The sequence below is a fragment of the Hetaerina americana genome, unplaced genomic scaffold (assembly GCF_022747635.1).
Source record: "Hetaerina americana unplaced genomic scaffold, ioHetAmer1.1.p SCAF_10, whole genome shotgun sequence".
Classification (NCBI taxonomy): domain Eukaryota; kingdom Metazoa; phylum Arthropoda; class Insecta; order Odonata; family Calopterygidae; genus Hetaerina; species Hetaerina americana.
This window is the reverse complement of record NW_027286070.1, coordinates 48361410-48379891: the sequence shown is the minus strand read 5'-3', so window position 1 is coordinate 48379891 and position 18482 is coordinate 48361410. Positions and strand designations below refer to the sequence as shown.

General features: G+C 41.2%; 1 protein-coding gene across 1 annotated transcript in view; it reads right to left on the bottom strand.

Annotated features, from left to right (window-relative positions):
* LOC139700322 (uncharacterized) overlaps positions 1-17674 on the bottom strand; it is a 94211-nt gene extending 76537 nt beyond the window's left edge. Inside the window, exon 1 of the mRNA XM_071598961.1 lies at positions 16352-17674. Within this exon, the coding sequence (XP_071455062.1) occupies positions 16352-17091 (740 nt within the window). The 5' untranslated portion in view covers positions 17092-17674. The remainder of the gene's footprint in view (positions 1-16351) is intronic.
* Between the last annotated feature and the right edge of the window lie 808 nt (positions 17675-18482).

Below are 18482 nucleotides of genomic sequence, written 5' to 3'. Positions count from 1 at the left end.
AGTGATTCTGATATCAATTTATTTGCTTTTTCTAGATTGTTTTAAACAATTGGAATGTATGTTCATTTCTGATTAGTATTCGCTCTCCATTTAAGTAGATACTTTTATCAACAGAGGGTGTGTAATGTAAAAAGAAAACTAAAATACGAATATAAACGTAATGATTCACAGACTTTTGATATCTAAACATGTAAATATGATTAGGTACTTGACGATAAATGAGAATGAAGGTAGGTTAAAAATGTGACAACAATTATTCAAAAACCTACCCACCTCCACCAAAAAATCGTAAACGAAAAGAAATTAGTCTCCAAATGTCTTTCTCCTACGATCCCTACACTTTCGCTAGCTTTTCCCACATACCTCATTCTTTGCTTAGACTTTCCTTATTTTATTGTTCTCTATCTTCACTGCCATTTACTTTGAGTATGTGGGTATGTGTAGGTGTATCCTTTATTTATATGTGTATGTATGGGTGTATATGTACGTAATTATGTATGTATATATGTATGTGCATATGCATATGTGTATTTATGTGTATATATATGTACATATATTCATGTGTTTGTATATATACTATATATACATACATATAATATATATATATTATATGTATTATATATATATTATATATATGTATATTATATATATAATATACATATATTATTTATATATATATATATATATATATATATATATATATATATATATATATATATGTATATATATACTTTTTCCTTTTAGATGAGCAAATCTGTGCTAAATAAATTTATGTCTATGTACATGTACATATGTATACATATGAATGTAACTATATGTTTAATGCCTAATATAATATGTATACGACGATGGGTTAAATTGAAGCAGAGACCATTAGGTCTCAATTTCGCCCAAATGAAGACCTCTATCTATCTATCTACACTTTGGTTGTAGATATTTGCTCACTTCAATACCAGTAAATCGCATTCTAAATATGAATTTTCAAATAGCCTACTGGCTCAAGGATCAGAGGTATTATTTTACGTAACATGATAACATAATACTTAAACGTTGTTTTCATACTAAATATGTACGCGATGCAACCGTAATTTTTTACAGGCGGCGACTTTTCCATGACTTGGCTCCCTGGCTCCCTGGTAGGCGGATTATAGGTCTTTTAGAGTACGCGTACAAGCTTCTTTGACGGCACTTAGGGTTTCATGGTGGTGTCTTTTGAGGTAGGCATTACACTTTTTAAATAGCAAATTGTCTGCTGGTGTCAAGTCGGGACTGTAAAGGGGTCGGGGAATCGTCGTGATCAAAGTGTCTTAACAAGCAGATACTCGACTCTGCTCTTTATCGTCCGTCAAGACCTTCGGGAGGAGTTTGCCAATACGATCTGATATCATGCGCAAACTTAACCGACGGTATGAATTCACCATTTCTGGCACACGTCAGGAAAACACTGTTTTCGAATCTTTTTACAAAGTTTGCAGCTATATCATTTTTTGTAAGGGTTTTGCGTTTGAAAAAAGGAAGCTAATATTACCGCACCCTGCTCAAACCATGTATGCATGGAAATTGTATATACGTAAATTTACTTGCGAACCAATCCGTCTTCGCCGGACCAATTTATCCGTACAGCTGTGACTGGATTTAATTAGGTCTATTTAAATACGTGGACTGTTTCTTCGTAGTGGTCATGCGATTTTGCACATGCTTTGGACAGAGGCAATTTGATTGCGGAGAGATCTGAATTCCTCTTACCTGCCTCTTTTGGATGTGTTCAAACAATCCTCTTTCCTCCCCAACATTCCTAGTACTTGTTTCCTTTCCTATCGGCCCACTTAACCTTTTCCATCCTTCTGCAAACCCACGATTCAAATTCCTCAAATCCGCGCATATTATCTTGCTTCAATGTTTCCGCGCCGTACAAAAAACAGACATTTTACAGAAATGTATTTTTAACTAAAAAATAGCGAAGACTTAATTTATGAAGTCGCATGTAAATGTGTGTGTATAATCATCCCTACCAATAACCCTAGCGGTGGCGGGTAGTTACCATGTACTCGAAGTTAGATAGAAGCTGAAGCTGTCCAGTGGCGTCACTCGGATCCAAACCTAGGAATTCCGACCAGTAGCTCAGATGTCTATCAAGAGGACTATTGAACCCCGGAATGCAAAAATTATTTCTAAAGTAATCATTGCTTATGAGTCTTAACAAAACTAAAAATTTTATCCAGCAATTTTCTCTCCAGAACATGGAATTGTAGCCACCAACATTGAAAATTTGAACTAAATGGATTAATGCTGTAAATGAGTTATCAGAAATGAAAAACAAACTCGGATACAAGGGGAAAATTTTGACAGTCTTTAAGATAAAAAAGGGAAAAACACCAATGGTATAATTATTCATCAAAGCTTTGGAAATTCTTCAAAACCATTCAGACAATCTTAAACTTAACTATTTGTTCTGGATCTGCTCTTGCATTTGCCTAAATAGTAAAAAAAACGTAGTATATGTTCCTGTAGTCAACAGGATCTCCTTATGATCAACGGTTTTAATTATTCTTGTCGATCATTTCACGCATATGAATTAATTCAATTGCACTTTTGCGAGCGATTTCCAGCAGTTCCTCGACATCTTAGGTCGTATTTTGACACTAAAACTTCTAATTCTAGTTCTCCCTTAGTCTTTCTATCTCTTTCGGAGATAAGCTCTTGTGAAATTCAGACCTTTATCGCGGTTATTAGTGCTTAGTACTGATTCAATATTCTCTCTCGTCTCAAAAAGAATCTCAGCATGAATTTAAATATAAAAATGATTTCATTGAATAAATATTTAAATGGAAATTACAGCCGTGTCGGAATAGTTTTATCATTAGTATAACGCTATTCTCTGACTTAGATCCTGAAATAGAACTTGATAAATTAAAATAAAGGTTTTGCATGAATTATAAAATATGTATCTAGAATCTAGTCTACTGATTATATTGTATTTATTTTCAATTGTACCTAACATTTTTCTTAGAGTTAATCTCACAAAAACACAAAACATGCATAGTAGTTTTCCGAAGGAATAAAGGCGTATTAATTACCATGTATCTCATCAATGAATTTTAAAGGATATTCTGGTACAAGGGTTGGTTGCTATTAATATACTGAGCCTTGACAGTACTGGGTGCTTTAGGCACCATCTGACATTTCCAGTTGAATGTTTGGCCCTTTTAATAGTCTCTTTCTCCAGAAAATTTTGTCGTTTGATCATAAATCGTGACTCGTAAATTTTGTCTCAGCGAAAAAATGAAGTTAACTCGTGAACTCTTCCGTGCGATGATTTTTTACGACTTTCAACGTGGATTATCAAGACAGGAGTGCATCAATCAACTTACTTCCACTTTTGGCGATGAAACCCCATCCTTTGCCACTATGAAACGCTGATCAAACGATTTCCACCATGGCCGCCGTGCACTCAGCGACGAAAGTCGTCCAAAATCAGTTGTTTTGCCAAAAAATATTCATGCTGTGCAAGAACTAGTAAAGGAAGATCGTCATGTGACTTATCGTGAGATTGAGGCATCCTAGGGGATCAGTATGGTGAGCATCAATAAGATATTGCATGAACATTTAGCTGTGAAAGAAATTGGTCCGCGTTATTCGTGCACGAGGTACATCGAAGCAAATGATCGCCTGTTTCTTCGGAATAATAGGACATGAGGCAACCATGAACCGTGAATTCTAAATGGTACACGAGCATTTGTTTGACGCAAGTGCTTGGTGAAATACGGAAAAAGAAGCGGCAACGAAGGATCATTCTTCATCATGACAACGCAAGCTCTCACAGATTAGCTGAAACAACTACCATTTGACTGGCCAAAGCGTTGAATTGATGGGTCATCCTCCGCATAGCCCTGATTTAGCACCAATTGACTTCTTTTCATACCTGTTCGTCAAGAAGAAATTGCGTGGCCAACGTTTTTCGGCGCCTGAAGAAGCCATTGATGCATTCATGTTTTGAGGTATATCACTTGGAGTGAAAAGTGTTACGAAAGTTTGTTCGAGCGCATGCAAAAATATAGTGATTATCATGGAGAAAACCGCAAAAAACGATAAAACTATTTTCAACAATAAATTACTATCCTTGTCATTATTAGGCTGAAAATAAAAATAGCAACCCTCGAAATAGATGGATTGACGGCATTCAAGAAAAAGCGGTCCAAGCAGTGCAGCGAACTGTCCGTAGTTATGTGATCCAACAGAATCCTTAAGATAATCCTAATAATCTGGTACCTCATCAAACTCTCAATCGTATGAAATTCCTCTATTATCTCATCCATAGTGAAGGGAAAACATAAAATGCTTATAGAATCAAGTGTTAAAATGAACTTTTAATCATATTGTATTTATAAGTGTTATTTGATATGAAATTCATGCTTTCCTTATGATAGAAGAAATAAACATATTTTTTTAATATTTAGTATTTTTATTATATTATATAATATTTTTTATTATTTATTTTAATATTTTTATTATATAATATTTAATAATTTTTTAAACGGTTTTTAAATTTAGGAACTGGATCTTAAAATACATACATACTCCAAGTAATGGCCTTTTCAAAGCGTAATTACGGTCCGTGCACCTTCAAGTATGCGGAAACGGGTTGAAAATATACGCTACGAAGTGATGCCTGGAATGTACATTAAGAGCTCATTCCCTGTGTTTTACTGAAAAAAGGAAAATTTAGGAACCTGCTGTTCTGAAGAATTTTCGTGCCTTTTGTGAGGTCTGACAATTCGATTTTAGGGTTTCCGGTCGACCGAAATTCTTCCCAATCCAGAGGAATATCTCAAATTCCCATCCCGTAGCACCAAGCTGAAATTTATTTCAAAAAATGTCTGTATTGAAGAGTTGCGCTCCGGATATTCATGGCTGGAGCATTAAAAATAGTCTTTCGCAAAAGATGTCCTTCCGGATCGCAACAAAAAACACCGTTAAGTAATGAAAATGCTACGAATTTGAACAGGAACATAATGCTTCTTTCCATTAGACATAATTTAAGATTATGCAATACTTGGCTGGCTGTACTTTTGAAATTCTGACTAATGGGAAATTAAATTTCTCCAATTGCAATCAATCATATCCATTTTATTTATTTTTTAATATATTTAATTTAAAAACATACATTTTCGAAGCAAGGTATGTTAAAAAAACGCCTTTATTACTTGTATTATTATCATTTATATTTCATAAAAATTGATTTGAATGGATAAAGAAATAATATGGATAATGGGAGACAGACAATTTGACACTGCTGTTGAACACTTCGAGGATCTATGACAGATATATATTAATTTCACTAGGTTTCTATGAATTTTAGGATACCTTCGCGGAGGTCAAGTGTTCGGGGCCAGACAGCCCTTCCGCATTTACCGTGAACTCAACCCACCTCTATCTCAGACGTGTTCCTCGACAGTGACAAAAGGGAAGAGGACACAATTGTAAGTGGACGCAATGGTTTCCTGCCCCTACTCCTCTCCTAATCGACCACTTAAATCGCATTCCCGCTGGTAAATATAGCCACGCGAACTGTAAACAAAAACACTCGCTCGTGCTCCGAGACCCGAAGGCAGGACTCCCGAGCATCCGAGCCCGGCAAGTCAGCCTCCACCTGGCCCCAGAGGCGGCGGGCCCCCCCACACCTCTCCCCGACCCCGAGAATGTGCGCGCTTCGCGGAGTTTTTTGGTGGAATACTCTTTCCGTAGACAGACTAAGGGGGAGGAGATGAGGTGGAGCGCTTATGTGTGTGTGTGTGTGTGTCGAGTTCGTAGAGAGCGGCAAGGAACACAAGGAAAGAAGGCGAGAGGTTGAATCACGCCGTCTCTCCACTAAATCCTCTTCTTGCACTTAAAAAGACCACCGTGTGGAGTCTTCGGCTAGGATGCCATTCCTGCGTGGAAGGTGTGTGGATGAGAGGAGGAGGAGAAGGAAGAGGTGGGGGAGGGGAAGGGCGCCTACGAAAGCAAAAGGGCCGTCAGTCCGCAGGGCCTCATATTTAGGTGGGAGAGGAGGCCCTTTTATCCCTCCTCGTCCTCCCGACTTCCACCCCGCTCACCCATCCCCGAAACGTGTGGTGGCGGCATCCCATTTCGCGGGTTTTTCTATGGCCCGCCCCGGACATCCATTTTTCATGGGGGCCGCCCGTCCGGGGGCCCCCCCGAATCATCAATAATGCGAGCGCCGTCGCCGCCTCGATAGGCGAAGGTGTGCGCTCCCCACCATCGGCTCCCCCCCGCACACCATTCCGAGAGTGGCATCCGCTCCCGCCCTTCTCCGCCGTTCCATTCCCACCGTCGCCCCATCCCATCCCACTGACGGATATCGGGGTTGTGTGTCGGGGGGCACTTTCTTTCCTTCCTTTCTTTCTTTTTTTCCAGGAAAACACGGATTTCGAACAAAAGCCGACTCGCTCTCCGAATGGGAATGCCAAGATCAAATCGGCCAATGCCGGTTGACGTGTTCCACGCTCGCCTATTTCCTCCTCATACACCTCCTCAGGCGCTCGGCGAAGACACCCAATTTATTAAAAATTTAAATTGGCGGCTTCTGATATCGCCGAATTATATCCACACGAAGGAAGAAAACTTGGGTTGTTTTCACACGCAGGAATTCATAAACACCTGGAGAGTTCGTCCCGTTCGTTCATTCTTCCTCGGGATTCGTAATTTTTGTTCTTAGGATTGTAAAGTCCACTGGCATATATTCAATTTCACCGTTTCCATATATAAGCCACGCGCAGACCATGCTTCTGCAAATAAATATCTCCCCCGACCAACACCCTCGCATTCACACATAACAGCAATAAAACTGAATGTATGTTTTCATGGGTGAGGTTAGAGTGCACCCCTAAACGCCACGGCGCGTGAAATACCCCATTAAGGGTTTCTTTCTATTTGAGGCTGCCAAATCCCTAGAGTCCTGTCATTCAGCCGATCAATTTAATTTCATTTGACGGGGAGTTCCAGGGTTATCACGCGTATTTGAAACCGAAACCTAAGTGGTACATTCGGTCTAACACTCTTGTCTCTCGGGGATATCTCGTCGCCAGATACACGAGAAAGAAGTCAAAGGATCGCTGATTCAGGAAGGCCAGATCATAGTTTTGGATAGGAAAATGCGCTAACTGCAACGAATAGCGTTCTCCACATTGGGCAATGATGCCCTGGCGTTCAACAATTACTCCTGCTCAGGTGTAGGGCGATACGCTAACTCAGGTGTTCCACGAAAATACGTTTACTGCTGCTCACGCATTAGATTTGTATTGCCAATTCGTAGTTAACAGCCATCCGTAGCCAGTGTATTCCAGTAAAGATAAATATTAGGTAATTTAAAAAAAATTCGCATTAAAATAACATGTGTTTTTTCAAATTCACTATAAGCATTGCCTTTTTATTATCGAACCTTAGAAATGAGGTCTCCCTCCAGCACAGCAAATTTTTCAGATTTTCCAGATTAGTGCATCGATTTTAATTCTAGCGCGAGTTTCTGAGTTGTAAAAAATAATTTGCTTTGTACAATCATTAGTATTCTATTCATGGACTCATTCAAAGTATTTGATGCAAAATGGGACTTAACGAGATTTTCGAAGATTCTCAATTATGCATCGGTTATGACACTTACTACTCAGAAATATACAACACACTGACCAAAAAGTTCTCCCTTCGCTTAAATATGGTTTTACACATGGCCATGCGAAATTTAATTCGCGAATGATTCGAGAGGGATCCTGAAAAAATACTTTGTTACATGCATGACGAAATAATTTCCCTTCTTTTCTGCACGAAAAGCAGGCGCAATTTGTATGCTTTTTATGGAAACAGTCAATTTGCTTGATCTCTTCTACTGGTGATTTTCGATCAGATTTGCTATTTTTCCCTGAGGTTAGTGACGTTTATGTGCAAATTTATCACTTCTGCGAGTCTGCTAGCCGAGTTACGGCCATACATATAAATGGATATTCCTTTGAAAAAAACCCTATTCACTTTCCATCAAAACACAATAATCGAAGGTTGATTTGATTGATCATTGTATCAATAGCCCCAAACTTCACTCTTACGTCGTGGGATATTCAACAATTTTAATGTGGATCGAGCAGGTCAATTCATTGTGATGCCAGCGCTTTCGGGAGGAAAATCTGGCAATGGAAGAGTCACACAATATGTGTGAAACTGAAGGTGTTTAGAGACTATCCGTGGATTTGAGCCCTGGCGTTTCGGTCGGTAGCAGAACGCCCTGCTAAATTTCACTGGGCTACCACACTTGTACTCTTAAATAACGAGAAGGAAAATTTGAGTTAAAAAAATAACTGACAAACTAACTACTAAATAAAATTTAATCGCGATTAATTTTCTCTCTGTAAAAATATCCTCTAAAGTTTAAATAAGTCAAGAAATTCCCCAAGTCACTTACTTTTAATTGCGATATTCCGTTTTCGTAGATATTTGAAAATGTAGTAATTAATATTAGAAACTCATCACATCGCCATTCATATCAATGATGAAAATCAAACTGGTGATCAGTAAAAAGGCATCGGCCAATTGAGTGGTTTAAATACATGTATTAACAGATGGAAGGATGAGCTAGTTGATATCAACAGCATTAAATATCAGCTAAAGAAAACCTTGAGAGAAAATTATCAATTAATAAGTGCAAGATAAATCGATAAAATATAATTTTTTTATGTCTAACAGAAAACACGATAAATGCATAATTTATATTTTATACAAATCATTCAATCATATTTCCGGTCTCCTGGACCAATATTTTTTAGGCACATAGAAACCAAAGGATCAAATAAATTTAAAAAGTACGCATTTATTTTAACAGAATGAAACGAGAATATGAAGGCACCCAAAAAAGAAAGAAACTACATATATTGACGATAATTGAGGACGCAAACTTCAATAATATGAAAATGTATTACATATTTTACTATAAATGCACAGAATTATCAATTATCCTTTCAGCAAGTAGAAGGTCGCAAAAAGAAGTCTACATCTCCTGGGGCACCTTTAAAAATTACGGACTAAAACAGAGGGCATTATCTCCGTTGAGATCTGAATGAACGGGGACATATGTTGTATAGGTAACAAATCTTCACAGATCCATTTTCTTACGAGGACGATACATTGCTTTTGGCTTTGCTGAAATATTTTTTCAATATTCTTTCTTTTTTAATTTCCGGTTAAAATGTACTTATATATGTGAACGCTATATTATTGGAAAGGTGTTAGTCGTGGAGGCTCAATAAAAAAAATAATCATTCTATTTACATTAGTTCGGTATCCAACTGATCACATTTACCGATTTCACACCGGGGAACATGACCTGTAAATATTGAAACGAATCGATTCCACAATCTAGGAAGCTAAAACTGCGCATGATCATGCAGAAGATTATGTGAAAATGGCCTTGAGGCCCGGGACACTGAAATGCGAACCTTGGGCAATATAACCTGCCTTAGGCCCGAGAAAAATTAATCTTAATACGATATTCGAAAATCCACGACAGCTACGATAGCGGAGACCGCGGAGACGTGGAGGAAGTTTAGCGACAGACCGCGTGATTGGGGTAACGGGTGTAATAAACCCATGAATAAGCTGATTCATCCGCAAAGAGACGCGGCCATTAATTCTAGGAAGGGATTTTGAGGTGTGGCCTGCAAGGAATGCTGCGGGGTGGCAGAGGAGATTCCCTCGAGAGGAAAAGAGATGAGGGGTGGGTGGGGAGAGGTGGGGGTAGAGAGGAGAGAAAGGCGAAAGGGGAAGAGATGAGAATGAGATGATGGTATGGGAGGAAGTTGAGAGTGAAAGGACGGGTGGAGCGGAGAGGGTGGAGGGTCAGGCGACGACCGACGGGGGGAGAGGAGTGGAGAAGAGGTGGAGGGGAGAGGAGGAGGCGGCGGGGACTCGGGGGGGGGGCGTGAGTTGGGGGGATGGGGAAAGGGATGTTTGCTGGAATGGGCGAAGGGCTGTGGTGTGAATGTCCGACTTGCGGAAGAAGCTTAGACACTGTGTTGAGTCGCATTCCCAAACGATAGAATAATCGAGGCGCGCTGGGATGGAGGGAGGGGGATCGAAGGGGAGAGGGAAAAGGGAGCGGAAGGTAGTTGAAACGCTCGTCACTAATTTTGATGCCACCTGAACTCCCGTGAAATGATGAGAGGCCGTCGGGGGGGTGGGGGGGGGCGAAAACGCGGCCCAATGGTCGTGGAGAATGTGCGAGTAAATACCTGTCGCCTGTCTCTCCGATTCCATTCCCGCGTGGATCGGGCACAGATGTAGGGGCACGTTTCCGAAAAAGACCACGCCCGTTTCAACATGATTTCACTGTTTGATGAACTCTGCTGATTTTTTTGTTTAAGACTTCATTTTGTGTTGGTTTAAAATATTCAATTATTATTTTTCATGGAGAAGTTCACGGACAAGGCGGATTGCAATATTGTCAATTTGCGCGGTTGTCGATTCTGAACTAGCCTTTGCGTGAAATTTTTCAATTTTTCAAATATTCACTTTTGATACAAAAATAACAAATATGAACATTAAAATATTAATATAAATAAACATTAAAAATATTTCATAAAGGGAAGCCTGAAGCAGTCAAAGTTAGATTCTTTGGTGGATATTTTATGACAAATTAAAATTGAAAATAATATACGGAAATGACATAAATATTAATGAAGGAGAGATAACGTGTACAAGACGTTAATTTTAGGCTTGACTACAGCATCTATGAGCTTCAATCTATTCATAGTCTGGTTTGAAAAGAGAGGGTAAACCTTGCATCGTACTAATTCCAAAGATGAGGAATTCACACATTAGGGTAAGGTTGGGAAGGTTCCTTACCCTGTGCCACTTACGTTTTTTCAAGATCTGGTGCCCGAGAAAAAAATCACACTTCATGGGTGAAGCTGATGATGCCCAGAGGAGCTACCGTGAATCGAACCTGAACCCTGCGGTCAGTAGCCAACGCTCAACTCATCGAACTTCGACACCACATAGTATTTGTAGCAAGACTAAATTAAATACATTTGAAAACACTTACAGGTTTTAAATAATTTATTCATATTGCTTTCAGTAGCAATGTTAACTTAAAGAAATAACCTTTTATAGCTATAGGCATACGTAAATATATTTATTCATGAGCTTATGTGCAAATAAATGAATGCATATAATTGTGCGGAGCAGGTTATACCAGAAAAATTGATGGTGCAGATAGATTTATGGTGTCATTTTTTCCACGAACGATATGGGATCATAGCGTTGCCCGACCGCGGTAGGGTCACGTTCTGGTAAAAATTAGTTTGGTGTGTATTCACCACATGTGCGTCCCTGCCACATACCATAGCCGTGTTTTTCAGGGTATATAAAAATAAATAAATTACTATCGGTTCATCAGCCATTCCACATACGTCTACCTTCTCTACAATTGTATATCAGTCCCTGCTTTCGGTTTCAAGAGACAATTTGTCTGAAACAATGGAAAATGTCTCAAAACATATCTTACGTTGTGGGTCAAATAAACTTTAAGATGTCTTTAGACTTTGATGGATTTTCTATGGGCATTATCGTTGATCCCAACGGATAACGCCCTCCGTAAGAAGTCATAAAATTTATCAAGAGAGTAGTTCTTGTAATCTTTGACTTCGTTAACATAATTGTAAGTGAGTTTTAAGATGGTTTCCAATCAAGAAAGAGTGCATCTCCTTAATAAACAAAAATAATGAAATGATGAACCCATTACATCACATAAGTTGCCCAAAAGTTGAGAAAATTAGCGTTATCATTCTTGGCTGCTTCGTGGACGCGGACGGAGACATTTTAATAAAAAATATCAGGGTGATACACCGAAGAAAATTCTGCAAAGAAAGCTTTGCCAGCAATTTAATATCCACGCTCAATTAGTTCTTTGAAAGTGATGGGGTTCGCACCCGGAAGGATTCATTTTATTGTGTTCTTGCCAAACATGTTATGCCTTAATTCACTGGACTTTTTTGGCTTTGACATCAAAGTGAAAGTTGGGCAAAAGTAGTTTGAAATAAACCCGAGGTTTCACTGAGCGCAACGACTAATTCTACACCGGAGAATAAAATGACACAAAATTTAAATAAATCTTAACCAGTACATTAAACATAATTCTTAAGCACAAGACATTAAAAATATATTTATTTGCCTCAAAGTTCTAAAACATTTAGCATGCTTTCGAGATACAAAACGAGCGGTGGTTCATGACTTTCCCAATCCTTTCACTTGTCAGTATTACTTTAGTTACTATGCATTAAAACACCAGACTTGGTTTTAGCATGGGTACTTCGTATGCTCTCAGATTCTTTTTTTTCTGTCATTAGTGTTTTAGCTCGTCAGTCCTGTCTACGGCATGATACAGTTTTCTTCAATAATTGTTAGAAAAGTGACACTTTGCCTATAAAAAGAACCATAAAATACGATTTTTACAAGGGTTTATATCGTTATTGAAGAAAATATCTTTTAAAAACGTTTGCTTCTGGCAGGGAAGGAAACAGAGGGCTCGAAAATTATTTTTTCAAAGAAGTGACATTTTCGACAAAAGCGACAAGAAGCCTCTTTTCTATTTTATTCCAAGCGAAAGGATTTTGTTCCACAAAACGTTATCTTCTAGAACAAAGTATTGACCGCCTAGTTTTTACACAAGATTTACACGCTGTATTTTGAAACGAAGAATATGCCGCGAAAATTTTCTGACTTGAAAATTTCACTGCCTTTAAAGCATCAAATTAGAACCAAAAACATAAAAATAAGGAGATTTGGCAGTGCTTCGTAAATTTTAAAATATAACTACAACGTAAACTACAAAAAATTTCACGATTGAAGGCTTAGTTTAATCAAAATATACTAATACTTTGATGCAAAAATTAACTCGACCGCTGGTGTGAGGAATAAACAGGTGTTTTCCGAGTAAGATTGGAGGGTTTGTTTCGCTGTTTTTCCTGCAATTTCTTTTCTCATGTTTGTACAAGGAACAATAAATCAATACACGCCATTATTTACTGTGCTTTTGGTTTGGTTCAAATTCCAAACTATAATATTTTCTCAGCGGATTTAAGACCAACATTCGAAAATAAACTATATTTAACATTTTTAAAACGATTGCTAATATCATGATGCATTTTGGAGATTTAAAGGTTATAATAATAATATTTCGATTTCGCAAAAATTGCAAATTCTTTTGCTTGGAGAATAGCGTCAATGTAGTTGTTGCTCTTTATTAATATTTCAGTATAGTTAAAAAATAAAATATTTTTCACTAAAGGTGTTACGCCTTAGTTTTCAATTGAAAGTTGCCTCACTAAAGAATAATGGAAGATATTTTCGATATTTAAATCCGACTAAAATATGGTTGCACTATATCGTGACCAGTAATATTATTCTTTATAGCAATATAAGTGGATTTTATGGGATAAATTAAATTCTGAAAACACTGAAATTTCGGCGAACACGGAAAATTTTCTATTGAAACTATCTGCTGGATCATTTGATAAATTTTGTGGACGATAAAATATATAAGAATATATATGTATATATAAATAAATATATATATATATATATATATATATATATATATATATTTATATATATATATATATATTGAACACATTATGGAATAGGTAAACTATCATTACACCATTGACATGAATAACATTTTAACACATATAGTATATCACCAAAAGTGATTTTTTGGTCCCTTCGATAAATTTGGGATTTGTTATTTTATGCCATCTAGAAGGATTACTACCGTTTAATGTTCAGAAACTTATTTTCTTCAATCTCTTCTTCGATCTTACCTTTTTCCTGATTGATATTCTTTTCATCCCTAAGTTCTAATGCTGCAAAGGGGATGGAAACAGAATTTTATTGACTTAACCGATTTAATTCCCTTCCTACCACCCGAAACAGTATTCGTGGAAATAAAATAACACTTTAGCATTTTTTCATTAAAAATTTTGTTTTTGAGTTTTTTCTCAAAAAGAGTTCGTAGTGTTTACATAAAGATATTTATTTCAACCTACTTGTACCATTACTTCGTTACTCTCGTTCCGTTAATGCATTTTTGCTTCCGCTTCGTATACATTATTTCAAACAAAGAGCGTCACAAAAGCTAACCCTGAAATAAATTCGATTTCATTTTACAATCATAATTGATAGAGGAAATTAGGCAGTCAGGTATATGGATGATGGTATTTAGATCCGTATCTCTTATTTGAATTTAAAAAGACCCTCAAGTTTAATTGAGGAATTGAATAGGGTCGATAAAATTTGCGTATGCGCATTTCTCGTGTACTTGAAACGACTTTCAACTTATTAATCTTGATATTATGACGACAGGAACAAACCATATTTTTGTTTGGAATCGAAACAAATATGAGTGCCGGAAACAAAACTACTTAGAAGTATGGCCGTGTCATTCTCATTGCTGTGGAAGGTGGTTGGAAAGCTCATGGAGATATTTTGCATATTCCATACATCCATAGCTGTCAAAGTGTTTTACGCTTTAATCTCCCGTCCCATGACTTCGAACTTCTTTTCCCCCTCTTCCGTGAGGCAGGCAGAGAGCCGGTGACATTCGGTTCTTCCCCACGACGCCGGACTTGATCGATCTCCTTGCACTCCCGCTGCACACGAAGGGCATCAAACATCCACGGAGACCGATGAAAGCGAAAGACGACTCTTTAGCCCTCCCTCCTCGGGGCCCGAATCATTTTGGCGTGGATTTCTCGACCCCGACCATTCCAGTCGGCATGGCTCACCCCTCCTCACACTCTCCCTCCATCTCCGCTTCCCTCCCAGCCCCACACCCCCGACGCACCTCATCCTCCAACTCCCTTCCCGCTTTCCCGCCCAAACTGCAATCGCCACTCGAGTGAGAGAGTGCTTGAGAGGGTGCTGTTGTCCGCCCGTCTTCCTTCCTTCCTTCGCTTGCTAGCTCTGCGTTTGACGACCGCTCACGCGCGCGCCGGCGGGTGGCCGTGGAGGAGAGCAGGCGGAGGGGGTATTCCGCTTACTCGGGGCGTCCGGTCCACTGTACATGGGTACATATTTGTAGCACACCGCGTCTGCGAAGTTTCATGAAACGACTCGTCTCGAGTTTGCGACGAGGGACGGGGGAGGGGAAGTGTAAGGCGGCAGGGAGGGTGGGCGCAGAGGAAGACGGACGCATGAAGAGAGGAGTGCTGCTCCGATGGGGGAGGGTGTGTGGTTATGTCGGAGGTGGGGGTTGGGGCGGAGCGGGGAGAGTTTGGGGGGTGGCAGACGGGAGCAGGGGAATGGAGAAGGGGAGGAGCGGATAAGTGAGAAGCATGGGGTGGGTGCCTATCACCTGATGGAGCGGGATGCGGCGCGGAATTCGAAACCGGAATCAGATAAGAAATACGAAATTATCACTTATTCAGCGGCGTTCTCTGGGCTCACAATGGAAATTCGTCCATCGCAGTTTCTCGAAAATGTAACGACCCAATGGGGAGAATAGTCAATATTCAGCATTGGTAATCATTTAAATTTAATCGATAAATGTCATCGCAATGAAGCACATGGTTGAGTAAAGACCCTCACACAATTGTAAAAGATTAACAATAAAAAGAAAACATTGCATAATCTCTTAGTTTTCATCCATATCAATATGTGTATATATATGTTAATATATGTAAAAAAATAAATAAATATGCACACACACACACACACACACACATATATATATATATATATATATATATATATAGGGGCTCGTTAAACTAATTATCTTTAGAATTTTAAAGATTAAGGAGTAAGAAATCTGGTAAATTTAATTAGGTATCAACTCACTTAAATTTTACAAGGACACAGTGGGATACACGGCGGCAAATGTATGATGAAAAACATAAACATGAAAAACGGAGGAATATTACAAATGATGCATTGCGTAATTATTTGAAATCATTAACAAATATTTGTTGAGAATATGAGCCAGTGCCCGCAGTACATTACCCATAATTCGCCCTAAAATTTCATTTTACATTGAAAACGATTGGACAGTAGAGGATTTTAAACAAAAGACTGTTGATACAAGGAACGTTTGACGACATAGATGCAGCACCGAATTGAATTTTCTTATCAAAAGTCCTCACAATGCATGACAGTAATAGAGCAAGATCAGTTTGTCTACAAAAAAGCGTTTCCCCTGTCGGCTAGGGATGAATGTCTCGATCCAACCAAATGGGACTGTCGGTCGGTAGTCAACTACCAAGCGGTCGGTTGTGAGGACAAAATCACGGAATCAGCCGCTCTTGCTGAGGGGTCTCACCTTTCTCTGGTCTCCAACTGCTGGGCCGGTCCATTTGTCTGATCCCCTTCCTCTCCAGCCACCCCGCCAGCCGCCGCCGAAGACGTCGCCGCCGCCGTACCATTGCTCGAGTCGTCGTCCTCCGAAACCGTCGGCTCCCCCGCCGCCGCCACGATCTCACCGGCTTCGTCCTCGGTGTCATCGGCAGACGGTCCCGACGCCGCGGACACCTTCCGCCGTGCCGCCTCCTCCTCGGCCCTTAGGTGGGCGTCCACCGCCCCAGCCGCCGCCGAAAGGAGGTCCGCGTCGTCGCCGAAGTAATAGTCAGCGTCGTTGATAGCAACTTCATCTTCTTCGTCATCCTGGTCCACGTCTCCCGGATCCTCCCTCGTGGCCTCCCCGGGGGGCGTCGCCCTGGGACTGGGAGTCGGGGTTGGGAGAGGAGGGAACCGCTCTGCCGGCGGCGGCTCTGGCCTTCCCGCGTCCTCAACCGCAGCCTCTACAGACTCTTCCGGCAACTCCTTCCCCAGCACGACCGTTCCTCTAGGTGCCCCCTGAGTAGTCCCTTCGGCGTAGTGGTGCTGCTGCTGGTGGTGAGGCTGGTGGCCGTGGTGGTGGTGCTGGTGGTCATGGTGGTAAGAGTGCTTGGAGGTGTCGGAGGGCGGCCGGGCTGAGGCAGGGCCGCACCCGAGGACGAGAAGGAGCAGGGTCAGGGACAGGGCGAGGGTAGGGGAGCGGCGTAGGGCCGCTCGGAACGCCATATTCCGCCGGTGGGCTGCACCGAGAGAGTTCACCCCGAGAAAAACCGTTCCCTTCGACCTCGATAACCCGTTACCCGAAGTCCCAGTGACAAGTCGCGTGTTTGGGGGAGGGAAGCGGTTTGAGATTGAGTGGGTGGGGGCGTGTTGCCAGATACCCTTAGACCGGATATCAGGGCAGAGAATATACCTCCCGCTCAGGGGATCGGATACCCTAAAACCGTGCGCCTCACCTTTATTGTTCCCTCGTCCTCAATCCTCTTTATTGCCACCAATATCTGGGCACCGATCCCTTGTCCCCGCCCTCTGAGGTAGGGCCCTCGGGGTGGAATACGGAGTTCCCTCGGAAAAAGTCTCCAAAAACAAGTGTTGCCCACACGACGCGATAACTCAGTGTACCAGGGAAAATAAAATTGAAAAAAATAAAGAAGTTTCTCTCATGCGATGCGGGAGATTCCCTGTCTCCCTCTTCCCCTTTTCCCGCACGCCCCGACTGTGAATCTCTCTCTCTCTCTCCGTCCCTGAGACTCCTTGGGTTGCTGCCTCTTCTTCTTTGCTCTGAGACGATCCGCTCCGGAGTCGGTATTGCTTTTAACTGGCGGCGGAGAGGAGACTGGCACTGAGTGTTATAACGGGCGGGGAAGGAGCAGGAGGAGACGGAGTGGGAGGCCGTGGGGTGGGGATAGTTTGGAGGTAGTGGAGAGAGAGAGAGAAAGAGAGAGAGAGAGTGAGAGTAGAAAAGAGAGAGAGATATAGAAAGAGAGGAGTCGGGGTGAGAGAGTGGGAAGGGGAGGAGGCGGGAGGGGAGCGTGGACAGGAGGGAGGGCTTGGGGCGGGGGGAGGGATGTGTGGAGGGAGGCGGGAAGGGGGAGCCGAGAGAGAAGCGCGCGCTGGTGGGAAGGATGAGAGTTGGAAGCGGAGGAAAGGGAGGGGACGGGGAGAGGAGGAGGAGGTGGGGGAGGCGAAGGAGGAGATGGACAACGGGGGGGGAGGGTTTGAGGGTGCCGAGAGATAATGAGATGAGAGAGAGAGAGAGAGTGGGTGGCGGAGGGGGGGGGCGAGATGGACGAAACATCGGGGATGTTGGAGTGGGGGGGTGAGCGGAGGAAGGGTGGGGTTGGAACAAGAGAGGTGGGGGTGTGGGCAGAGGGGGGACAGGGAACACGTGAGGAGATGGGGGGAGCGACAGGAAGCGCGAGCGGGAACGGGGGATATCCAGGTTTGCTAAGCGTTTTAGATTCGCAGCTCCTTGTTCCCACGCATCTGATGAGTATACTATACACACACTGACGCACACAGGCTAACTCCCACCCTCTCGCAAACCACACTACCCTCGGCACGTTTTTAACCCCCTATTTCCCACCTTCCTATGCGCGAGAGAGTAAAAGAGAGAG